Here is a 12245-nt window from a genome sequence, read left to right as displayed (position 1 = left end):
ACCGTAGTCTCCTAATTCAAACTCGACAACTTAACCAACAACTTCAAGTTATGTAGTACTCCGTAGTTGTTAATGATGTAAGACTACTCGTAAAGAAATGCATACTACTAAACTAGTACTTCATACACTGCTTCATTTAAGAATTAAATAGAGTTATCAAATACCAAGTACTACCTTCATTTCAAAAAGATCTTTACAGCAAGAGAAGAGATTGTGTAAAAATTAAAAAAGGTGGACGAATATAATTAAATATGGATAAAGTGAAAAGAATGTGTAAAAAATGGTTGGGTGTAACAAAAAATGAATAAAATCAGAGAAATTGGGTGGAAAATTGTAAATGTTGTGGATAAAAAGGGTAAGATAGTAAATTTTTAAAGTATAACGTAAAGATCATTGTGAAAAAGACTAAAGTATAATGTTGTGTAAGTTCATTTTGAAACGGAAGTAGTAAAACACAATTAGTTAGTGGGCCGAGTACTCAGCCCATAATACAATTTTCTCAACAGGCCTGGCCGTTTTTGTCCGCTCAACCAAGCTGGTTCAGATGGACTCAATCGGTATAACCCGGCGCACTTAACCTTTAGGTGGGGATTTGATCCTTTACCATACAAGTGTCATTTCTTTAGCTAAATACAATCTATGACCATAAATATAGATATGCAACACACACATGACACATTGTTTTAGAAGTGACTTCAGAAATTTGATCAATCAGATAAGCAGAGAAAATGGAAGCCATTCTTACCACCAAAATCCCTCTTTCTCTCTCCTCTTCATCATCAAACGCACCTTCACTTTCTCTCTCCTCACTCTCAATCCTAAGCAAAACCACCAGAAAACTGACTTCTCAAAGCAACAGCATTGTTTACAAGAACACCCAGCATTATCCTTGTGTTAGAATTAGTGCAATGTCCCAAACTGCCCCTGCTTCTGCAGAAATTTCAACAATTCCTACTGAGATGAAAGCATGGGTATATGAGGAATATGGTGGTGTTGATGTTCTTAAGATTGATTCTAATGTTAAAGTTCCAGAATTAAAGGATGATCAAGTTTTGATTAAGGTTGCTGCTGCTGCTTTGAATCCTGTTGATTTTAAGAGAAGGCTTGGCAAGTTTAAGGCCTCTGATTCTCCTCTTCCTGTAATCTCACTTTCCCTCTCTAGCTTCTATTATTCTTGCTATTATTCTGTACTTGTTATAGTCTTGTTTTGTTTTGTTTGGGGTAAAGCTGCATTCATACTGAATTTTGAGAGTTTCCAAGATGATATTTGTTGTTAGGCTACAATCCGTGCATTATGGACCATGGTGCACAGTGAGCATGATGCACCAAAAGAACATATGTGCATACATAAAATAACATCGACACTATGATAAAAGAACATGCGATTTAATATTTTACTTTTCTGTTAAAAAAAAAATTATTTCACTATTTATTAAACATATAAATAAAAATTCTATTCATGTTCTTTTCACGTAATCAGACGTTCTTTTAATTATATACTAGTGTTCTTAAGGTGCACCATGCTCACTGTGCACCATGGTCCACCTTCTAAATTGCGGTTTTATATTGAATAAATATAGTCATTGAGTGGGGGAACAAGCGGTTACATGTAACCAAATTGGACACAAGTCACCCAATACAACATTTTAGTACGAACAAAGTGTACGCAAGTACCAATAAGGCAAATGACTCGTATTGCTACTACACAACAACGTAATACCACACTAATAAAGTACCAATACTAAATTATTGAGTATCAATAAGAGTCACTTGCGTCCATTTTGGACACAAGATACTTTTGGCATAGAATTTCTCCTAAGTGGATATTCACTAGTAATTTGACACTTGCACAAGAATGACACACACAAATCGAGGAATAATCTACTAGTAATTGGTTTGAATGATTTTATCAAATGTCTTGTTGAAGTGTTTTGGTTGTGATTTTCTGTAAAATTGCAAGCTTTTGAATGCATATCAATTGACAAAGGAACTCCTTCGGACGTAATTGCAGTCTTGCAGATAATTTTTACAAGTTAAATAAATTTATAGGTACAAGGACATAGAAGTAGTCTTGCATTGGTCCTATTTGAACAAACAATATTCCAGTGAGGTCAAAGATACTACATGCACAAATTTGTTGACATTCTTAAACATAGACTGTATAACTAAGTCTCCATTCTGCTGCATTAATCTGTATTTATGTGACATACATTGATCCAATTCTCGCTTCAAGAAGCGCAAAGATTCATTATATATGGGATTCATGTAGTTAGGCCATGTTATCAAGTTCACGTGTGTGTATTTGTGAGAAATATGTTGATCCAATTTACGATTCTCCAAGGAAATAAATCATTGTACTAGTTGGAACTCTATGATGGGAAATACAAACAGCTAATGAAATCGTTATGGAACATTCCAGAACTGGTTTCTTTTTCATGTCATTTTCGGATTATGCACCTTAGAAAGAAATGAAATTTTTAGTGCAGACTGTCCCAGGCTATGATGTTGCTGGTGTGGTAGTAAAGGTTGGTAGTGAAGTGAAAGAATTGAAGGTAGGGGATGAAGTTTATGGAGACATCCATGAGAAAGCACTTGATGGTCCAAAACAATCCGGATCATTAGCAGAATATACAGCTGTGGAGGAGAAGTTGTTAGCTCTGAAGCCTAAAAATCTTGACTTTGCACAAGCTGCTGGTCTCCCTTTAGCTGTTGAGACTGCCTACGAAGGTCTAGAAAAGGCCGGATTCTCATCTGGGAAATCAATCCTCGTTTTGGGTGGGGCTGGTGGTGTTGGATCCCTCGTAATCCAAGTATGTTTTTCTATCCTTTTGACTTTTGAGTACCCCTAATGTTTAATATCTATCAGTCTTTTTGACAATAAGGAGATGATATGGTTTGCCCTTTTTGGTTTGATTATGTGGCAGCTTGCGAAACAAGTATTTGGTGCCTCAAGAGTTGCAGCTACTGCTAGCACAGGGAAGATCGAATTCTTGAAGAGTCTTGGTGTTGATCTTGCTATTGACTACACCAAAGAGAAGTTTGAGGACCTGCCAGAAAAGTTTGATGTTGTCTATGATGCAGTTGGTAAGAACTTTTGTTGTTTCTGCTGATAAACTTCTTGACAGGAAATTGCTATTCATGAAACATTATATATTTTGTTCTCTTCGTCTGGTCTGAATGTTTTCAGTGAGTGTTTTAGCTTTTTCTAGTCTTGTTTGGTCTGATTTTTTCTGGTCTGGTATGGTCTGAGTTTTTCTGGTCTGGTATGGTCTGGCCTGATTCTAAAAAGAATAAGGTGAAGAGAACAAAGCTTAAGATTAGTTTTCTGTTTAGAAATTTGTCATCCCTGACAGAGGTCAATGAGTTGGTCACATTGAGGATTTTGCTAAGTTTCTTTTGATACATTTCGCGATACAAATGCTTTCTGATTTCACATCTTACACTGCACCAAAACTGATTACTTCCTGTGACCTGTTCTGTAGTAACGTAAAACAACGTTTACTTCCATCTTCCTTGTTGACTTGACATAATCATTTCCTAATTGATTCTCTTTTAATGTTCATGAACCACGTACAGGGGAAGGTGAGAGGAATGTAAAGGCTGTGAAAGAAGGGGGAAGTGTGGTGGTCTTAACAGGCGCAGTCACACCGCCAGGTTTCAGATTCGTGGTGACATCCAACGGAGAAGTACTGAAGAAGCTAAACCCTTATCTCGAGAGTGGGAAGGTGAAGTCATTAATCGATCCAAAGGGTCCTTTCCCATTCGACAAGGTTGATGAAGCCTTCACTTACCTTGAAACTAATCGCGCTACTGGTAAAGTAGTCATCCATCCCATCCCCTGAGGTTAATTTCAGAGTTTTAGACTCCTCAAGTTCTAATTAACACTGTCTGAATTTAGTAGATCTAAGGCCAATCCATTTGATAATGTAATCAACGAATAATACTGTAAGTTACCTATAACTATGAGGAATGATCAGTATCATTTTCCTTTTTGGAGTTGGGTTTGTTTATGTACAAATTTTGTTTCTTCATCTACTTCTTTCGGATGTTATTGTGTGTGTTCGAAGAGAAATACTTTAACTATGTGGCTATCAGCCTATCAGGCTATGGCAAGTATCAAAATTGGAAGTGTAAAGAGTTCAAAAGAAGAGTTAACAAATAACAAGTTTCATTACAAGGAGCTATAACGGGCCAAATCAAGATGTTTAAAGGGTTTACTTTAGGATGTGTTACAAGTTATTGTTATTTTAGGTTCACTTTGTATACGAGGATACACCTACACTACACAGTGTATATACTATACAAAAGGTATTGCGCGCACAAGGTCTACAATAAATTTATTGTACACCAAAATAACTTTTACCCATTTTTTGGGAACTTTAATCTAGTTTTGATTAACTTTTATATTAGTAAAAAATAGTTGATAGTAAACATATTAAAGGTTTAAATGATTAATTTTATACATTATTAGTGATTTTGAAAAAATAAGTTTTACTAAAATGAAAAAACTTATCATTAAAAAATTAATAACTTTTACCTATATAAGCTTAACTTTTAAGCATTTTGTGTTAACTTTTACCTAGGTGTACACTATTTATTGTATACCCTTTGTAAATAAGAATTTGTGTATACCATAGTAAACTATATGTGGTTATTAGTTTTGTGGGAAGGGGCTATGAGGTTCAGAGGTAAAGGCATGCTTTTCGATTTTGTATAGAGGACTACAAACTACTCCCTCCATTCCTAAATGATCTTCCTATTTGGTGTTTGGGGTGGAAAATAAGAAAATGGAATCTTGTAATGATTGGGTATAAGAGTAATGATTAAGTGTAAGAGAAAATAATAAATAAATGAAGAAAGGTAATAAAGAAATGAAGGAGAGAGAAGATATTTTTATTAAATTAATAAAAAATCATAAAAGTGGGGTTGGGTGAGTGAATGGGGAAATGTGAATGAATTAAATAAGGGATGGTGGAGAAATTTATGGTAAAAAGTCATGTCCAAAAATAGAAACAGGAAGATCAAATAGGAACGACATTTATAGAAACAGGAAGATCAAAAAGGAATGGAGGGAGTACTATGTATGAAGTATTTTTCTTGCGCTGCAAAGTAAGTCGATCGAAGCCTAATTCTGAAAAATCTATAATAATGGACTGACTAGTCCTGAATCGTTTTGAATCACTAACGAAATTGATTTGAATATCTAATACGAAGTATTAATTAGTTTTCCATTATAAATCAATTTCAACATATTGAAAATTGACTGACATGAAAATAGTCAACTTGACCAATATTCGAACCACAAATCTCATCAACCAAATAAGATTGAGCTCGGATAAACCTGATTTGAACCCGTCTTCCAACCAAAACGACCACACTCAAACGACCCAATTGACCTCTTAAGTCTCTTAGGCTTCATTATGTTAGATTTTTTTTAGTGTAATTTTATTTTATTTTTATTTTTGTATTGACAATATAAGTTTAGACAAGTTCAACTAAAATAAGTTCAGAAATAATAACTTGTTATAAAAATTCACTCACAGAGTCACAGATAATTTTAATTCTTGCAAAACAATTTTTTCAGAAAAAATAAATTTAAATAAAATAAGTTTAACCAAGTATAGACAACGGAACTTTTTTAGGGTACGGAGAACGTAGAAAGTTAGCAACTACTCGTACTCCGTAGTAACGTAGGATGAAGACAATGTACTATTGTAATAAATACTGTAGAAAATTCATCCCTTGAGTCCACGACTCTTCTCTCTTTCGGTTCGTACTTAAAACTTAAAAGAGGGAAAACACCAAAACACCGCGGTCGACGGCTAACTTTCGAGATCTCATCGCTGTGCTTCAATCTTCGTCATCTTTCGCAATATCCAGGTGATTATCGAATTTCTTCATACAATTTTGATTCTTGGATTTAATTCATCAATTCTATCTTGATTTGTTGTAATTTTTTTTTTCTTGTGAATTGATTTGGATTTTGCATGTTCAGGGTTTTACTCTACACTTCTTTTTTCTTTTCTTTCTCTAATCTAGAAATCATCGAAATTCGCTTCTTCTTGTTGTTCAAATTTTCAATTATGATTACTAGTTCTGAATTAGATGCTTTAGATTCCGTTGTTTTTTTTATCAGGTTTCCGATTTGATGGCCAAAACCTTAGGTTTCTCCGGAAAAACAATTACTTCGTAATAGACAGCTGATTTTTAATTTATTATATCTTGATTCAAGCTTTTGATGTGCAATGTGACTATGAGGATTCATTTAGCTCGATTCCTATGCTTAGAGTTTGTATATTTTAGGTTAATTTGTATTGATTTTTTAGAATTTATGTGAAATTAATTGCAAACCATGTAGAAGTATGAGCTCCTAGAAGTATTAGAGACTTTATTTGATTTGTAGCTTCTCTATTTGAAGTGTTTGAGGTATCGACTTATGTCACCGGTTTGTGTTCGAATTGCTGAAAAACGTTGATTTGCCTAAACCTTAGTTTAAATATCTCCAAGGGAGGAGGGGGCCAGGTAAATTTTGTTTGCTTTTGCTTATTCTGACTATAAGTTTTATCGTTTTTATTTATAGTACGTGTCTACCAAATGGCTGAATCAAAGCAAGAAATGAGGAAACCAGTTTTCACCAAAGTTGATCAACTACGACCTGGAACTAGTGGTCTTAATGTCACAGTCAAGGTTGTTGATTCAAAGTTAGTTATGCAAAGAGGACCTCAAGTACGTCAAATGAGACTTGCTGAATGTTTGGTCGGAGATGAGACGGGAATGATAATTTTTACTGCTAGGAATGATCAAGGTAAGCTTTTTTTTATGGGTGTGAAATGAAATGTGTTACGTTTATTCCACTGTCTGCTTAACGTTTCTGGCATAAGATCTGGCTGTTTTGCTGATGTCTTTTGATTGGTGCATAGTTCATCCCTATCTACACTTTGACGTGTCATCTGAATTGTTACTTTCATGCCTGTCCACTCTTATCAATCTTGCTTTTTCTATTTTTTATGAAGTTACTAGCATGTTAGGGTTATACGTTTAGTCTTCTGAAGCTGACATTTTTGTTCAACAAGGTCTAGTTTTATCCAGTTTTAATGCTACATAAGTTCTTTTTGATTCAATAAGGTTGGAATCGGCTCATAGTTGTCCTATCTTTTCAACTGACTTTACCTCCAGTTCTCCTCACATCATAAAAAATATAGGTCATCAGCAAATTTGGTAAAACCATATTCTCTTGCACCAGTATAGTCACCCTTTTAAAGATGCACTTTTGTGGCAATGCATTCTAATGTTCAGGTTGCCTGTGTTTAGATCTATAACATGATACAGAGTACATTAATTAGAGATTTACTTATTACTTTCGCTTGCTGATAGATTGACTGTTTGGGATTTACCTGTTACTTGCTGGTAGATTGACTGTTAGTGATTTACCTGTCACTCACTAATTCATTGACTAAGGTCGTCATTGTTGGTTCAATTATAATACTCCCTCCGTTACATAGTAGGGGCAAGTCCACTATGATTTTATTACCTCCCTCTTTCCATTCCAGAAGTTAGTGTATTACATCTTCTCTCGTTCAATTAAAATATTACTCACCTATCTCATTTCTCAAAAGTGTTGCCTTAAGTAACCTTGGGCATTGCAGCAACATTGACGTGTACAAGATGCATTCAAATAACAATCTCTCGTCATAATTAGAAAACAATTTTTTCTGAAAAAAAAGTAAAGACGAATGAGTTTTAAAATGCACCTCATATGCATGATGTTCACACACTAAAAATAGAAGGCACTTTTTGTTGAAAACACAGTAACATGGAATGAGATTTTAAAATTCACTTGATGTACATGATCTCCAATTCTCCACACCTTCGCCTTGTGTCTTGGCTCCAATAGGTTTTTAGCTATGCATTAGCGTTTGATGGATGATATGGACTTTTGTTTTAACTTTCCCAAGCTCTTTTCATGTTAGAGTACAGGAATAGAAATGATGATAGATATTGACATATAGAGTGATAGGGAGTTGAGACTCACAACTTTTTACTCCTTTTCCCCTGCATAGTCAAAGGACATTTTCACCCAAACTTTCTCTGCATGGGAGTGTGTACTTATCCTATGGAGAATACTGGATATGGTCCTTTACTTTACTTGTTCTGCTGTAAGAACCTTCCTTATCCATTGTTTAGGTGGATTCAGCTAGGAAAGGTTTAATCTTCTTCACTAACAAGATTGAATCCTCCATCATCATTCTGTTAAAATCAGGGTTGTGACTTGTGGTCCTTGGTGGTACCTGTAACGTTGTAAGAACTAAGAAGTAAGAACCTGCCTTATATCTGCATATGATTTGACCAACATGAACAAATTGGACCACAACCCTTTTCTGGTTCTTCTGGGGTGGGTTTCAATTGCCATCTCCACTTACAGGATCTGTTCCTTCATCGCTATTCTGTTTAGTACGTCCTTTGTTTTTTTCTTCACATTGTCCCTGACCCAAAATCCAATGACCATCTATTACGCAATAAGAAAGAAGCACACACAGCTTAAGGAGTCAAATAGTCAGTAGTTAATTAGAATCAAGAGAAAATAATGTTTTTTCTTTTCAGCTTCATCAGAACCGCCGACTCAAAATGCAAGTATTTTGTAATCTTCATGTAGCCATCTAAAGATGGTCTTCTGATGCTGGTAGAATTTTTCATATTACATTATTACTAATATCCTCATGCTTTATCTTATTGTACACCTTTTTAAATATAACAAAGACTTCAAAATAGACAATTGTATTGATAAGTGAACTGAGAATGGTATCTTCTAGCCCGTTTACTTTGCCAAAATCTTTCTGGAGGAAGGCTAAAATATCACACGTAGATTTGCAAGATCGGTATACATAGGAATTATAGATTTTCCTAAGTTCAGGGTATAGCAGAAGTGAGATGATGAGTATAAACTATAAAGGATGCCAAAGCCTCAAAAGAGAGAGAATCTGTTTCTTCCCGTTTGGAGGATCTCCTTAATTGTGCTCTACTAGTTTTCTTATACCCTTTTCAAGCTTGTGTACTGCTATAACATATTGTCCATCCATGTGACCATGTGGAGACTCCCGAAATCAGTTTGTTGTTCCACGAGAAATTGTGTTTAGATCAATAAATATGTTCAAATGCAACCTGCACTGATTCCTGGCTTCCTGCTGTGGTTCAAGGCATTTTACCCATAGGGGTAAAAGTTGAAAGATTTGCATGTCAAATGAGTTAGTATGTCATTATCCAATGTTCTTTTACGTGAGGTAAATTTTCTTAATATCAACTTGGTGTTAGGTATTTGAAAGCATAGCAGGCCAGCACATATCTAGCTTCGTAGTTTCTGCGTAATAAATCTCAAATATATGTTCAGGATTCTTATTAGCATGTGTCCTATACTCCTATCTCAGCACATCGTGCTTGGAGGAATATTCCTGGTGAGTGATGAAAGTGAAGTTCTAAACTACATGGCTTATTTCGAGTAAAGGCAGGAGGCATTTTTGTAAGTTATGTTTCTTTTAGACTGGTGCACCCGTTTCAATCACTATTTTAAGGAACTTTTAGGGAGTTAGAACCTTGGATAGGGAGGTGAACTGAATACCAAGTCTACATAAGGCCTAACTCGTCTAAACCAACTATTTCATTGTCCCCTCTACCTAGGGGAAAGTAAATGTGAAACGTCAGCATTACAACGTTGTTCTTCTTGTGGTGGGAGGTAACAAACTAAAAATCCTACCAGCTCAACTAGTTGGTTTTGCGGACCCATATTCTTCTCGTTTAGGGCGTGATATGTACTGGAAAGTAATTTGGGAAGTAAGCTATTATGTGAATAGTTACAGAGGTTACTCCCATGTTTTCTTGGAGTGATAGTTTACCATAAATGGTGGTAATATGTTCTACATAATCCAACCACCACCGCTTCCACCAATTTTCCATTCCTTTGCTTTATATTCCCTTATCCATTTGTCTCATTTACATTCTTTACCAAGAGAGAATCTGCTTTTCAGCCAATGATTTTTTTCCCAAATATTCGTTGGATAAGGCACTTGTAAGTTGCAAGTTGCAAGTTGCTTCTGTAATCTGGTGATTGGTTTACTTAAATGTAGAGTTCTAGACGAATGATATAAACTAAAGGACAGAGGTCTGTGGATGAAGTGTTTTTTTTTTAAAAAAAAAAATGGAAGTATGTGTGGAGGCTGCTCGTGTCCTACTGGACGGGGTGCCTTTGTTCGCGTACTTCATTTTTTAAAGTAAACAGGGAAGTAAATGTTGCACACTTGCACGGGTAGAACTTAGAAGCTCTAAATTAGGCTCAAAGAGATTCTTGTCTGGTAAACTGGAAGATTAATTAGAGTAATATTATAAGCATACAGTTGTACTCATGCACACTAATACTACAAATTACCGCCTGTTAAGTCACATGCAAATATACAATACATGAACTTGCATGGGCATAGTAGGGTTTTTATCTCATTCAATTGAATCATGAAATGTGAATAGAATTTGAAACTGAAGTTCTTTTTGTTTTGGAATTTATCCTACTCCGTATAAAGCTTTTACTTTGTTGGTTGTTGTTTATATAATCAATGACGGGATGTGATGTTCGCTTTCTCAGTGGAGATGTTGAAAGCGGGCACAATAGTAACCCTGCGCAATGCAAGGATCGACATTTACAAGGGATCCATGAGGCTTGCAGTGGATAGGTGGGGCCGCATTGACGTGGAAACAGAGCTCCCCGATTTCACAGTGAAGGAAGATAACAACTTGTCACTGATTGAATTCGAGCTTGTGACTGTTGTCGACGGGTGATAATTGGAACTTACTACATAAACTTTTGTTCCATCCCTCCGAAAAGTTGGAAGCTGAAGAAATAAAAGAGGAATCAAACAAAAAAAAAGGTGAAATTTATGTAAGTTTATTTTGTCTCTTGGGCATAATTCCAAGCTGCTCGTGAAACCTTGCCTTCCTGTAAGGGGGGTTTTGAGGCTTCTAATCACTAGTACCAAATTTAGAGAGTTAAAAGTTAAAAACCCATTTTGCAACACGTGAATGGCAGCTTTGGTGGATTTTGGACCCCTCTTATAAGTTATAATGGTATATTTTGGTTTGTTTTTATAGTTTTCTTTCAGTTATTAAGTCTAGAGACAAAATGTTCCTTCGTTTTATGTCTTTTTATATTCATGATGATTTTAAGATGAACCGCTGGTTCTACTTTACATTCCTCCAACTCGTGAGTGAATTGTAGGGTTTGTAGGGTTTGCTACAAATCAACAAATGCAGTGTGTTCAACTATTTCTGGTGAAAATTGTCAATTTCTCTCCAGATATATCTGGCTTTGTTGTATGCCCTATTTTTCTCTTTGAGGGATATACATATACTCGAATTAGCGGGATTGGATTAGTTCCCCATGTAAAGAGAGTACAAATAACAATCTAATTTAGGTAATGCTTACTCGTTATCACCTTTAAATTAAGGCCTTATTGGCTTCAAACTTTACAAATTAGTTGATTCGTTAAAAACTTAAAATGCATGTCGCTTTATCATAAGAATCAGTTGGTAAATTTTAAAAAATGCTGAGTCGAGCCTTATTGGGCTTGTTATATTATCAACGTAAAGCCCATTATTTCACAAGTAAGTTGGTTGAATGTAACACTTTTCTGGAAGTCCTGCTCCTGTATCTGTATGGCTGTATTTTACGATAATTAGTTTTCATCCCGTGCAATGCAATGGTTTTACTTGTAGCCTTGTCGAAGTCGAAAATAGGAAATAGGAAGTGTAACATTTATGTTCTTCTTGTTCATCTAGTATTTTTTTTTTACAATATTATGTATTAGAATTGATCAAATTATGTGTAGGCAAGAATTAATGAAATTATTATGTTTAAGGATAGGGTTGAAGGGAAAATGGGAGGAAAAAGACAGAGATTATCAAGTAAATGAGACTTCTCAATTCCTATCTTGATATTATGTAGCCCTGTTTGGCAAATAACAAATGTTATAGTTGTAGATGTGTTTGATAAATGTGTTTGATAAATAGTTATAGTTATAGTTGATAGTGGTTTATTGTCTAAAATAACTAATATGGTTTGGACTAAAAAAATAGTCTTTTTATTAGCTTTGAAATTTTAGTTTTTTTGGACTCACATCAAGCCGAGGAAGTATTTAGGGCTATCTTTTCATATTCTAAATATTAGTTTTAAATCTAATAGGTTAAGGTAAGTGCATAGAAGTTTC

General features: G+C 35.0%; 2 protein-coding genes across 2 annotated transcripts; both read left to right on the top strand.

The window, feature by feature from the left end:
* Positions 1-671: 671 nt before the first annotated feature.
* On the top strand, positions 672-3996 carry LOC110782946 (2-methylene-furan-3-one reductase). Its single transcript, XM_021987223.2, has 4 exons — positions 672-1139; positions 2487-2810; positions 2925-3084; positions 3577-3996. Exons 1-4 carry the CDS (start codon positions 729-731, stop codon positions 3840-3842), a joined length of 1161 nt encoding a protein of 386 aa, XP_021842915.2. The 5' UTR covers positions 672-728; the 3' UTR covers positions 3843-3996.
* Positions 3997-5720: 1724 nt separating this feature from the next.
* Positions 5721-11129, top strand: LOC110782945 (uncharacterized protein At4g28440). Its single transcript, XM_021987222.2, has 3 exons — positions 5721-5880; positions 6581-6805; positions 10628-11129. Exons 2-3 carry the CDS (start codon positions 6595-6597, stop codon positions 10819-10821), a joined length of 405 nt encoding a protein of 134 aa, XP_021842914.2. The 5' UTR covers positions 5721-5880; positions 6581-6594; the 3' UTR covers positions 10822-11129.
* The last annotated feature ends 1116 nt before the right edge of the window (positions 11130-12245 follow it).

This window comes from Spinacia oleracea, chromosome 1 (assembly GCF_020520425.1).
Source record: "Spinacia oleracea cultivar Varoflay chromosome 1, BTI_SOV_V1, whole genome shotgun sequence".
NCBI classification, from domain to species: domain Eukaryota; kingdom Viridiplantae; phylum Streptophyta; class Magnoliopsida; order Caryophyllales; family Amaranthaceae; genus Spinacia; species Spinacia oleracea.
The sequence above is the reverse complement of the archived record's forward strand: the minus strand, read 5'-3'. Positions and strand labels throughout refer to the sequence as shown.

Excerpts from the sequence above, each read along its gene's own strand:
- LOC110782946 (XM_021987223.2), top strand. The coding sequence starts at position 729 with ATGGAAGCCATTCTTACCACCAAAATCCCTCTTTCTCTCTCCTCTTCA. Across the intron at positions 1,140-2,486 it reads CCTCTGATTCTCCTCTTCCT|ACTGTCCCAGGCTATGATGT; the intron begins GTAATCTCACTT and ends TTTTTAGTGCAG. Across the intron at positions 2,811-2,924 it reads TTGGATCCCTCGTAATCCAA|CTTGCGAAACAAGTATTTGG; the intron begins GTATGTTTTTCT and ends ATTATGTGGCAG.
- LOC110782945 (XM_021987222.2), top strand. The coding sequence starts at position 6,595 with ATGGCTGAATCAAAGCAAGAAATGAGGAAACCAGTTTTCACCAAAGTT. Across the intron at positions 6,806-10,627 it reads TACTGCTAGGAATGATCAAG|TGGAGATGTTGAAAGCGGGC; the intron begins GTAAGCTTTTTT and ends TCGCTTTCTCAG.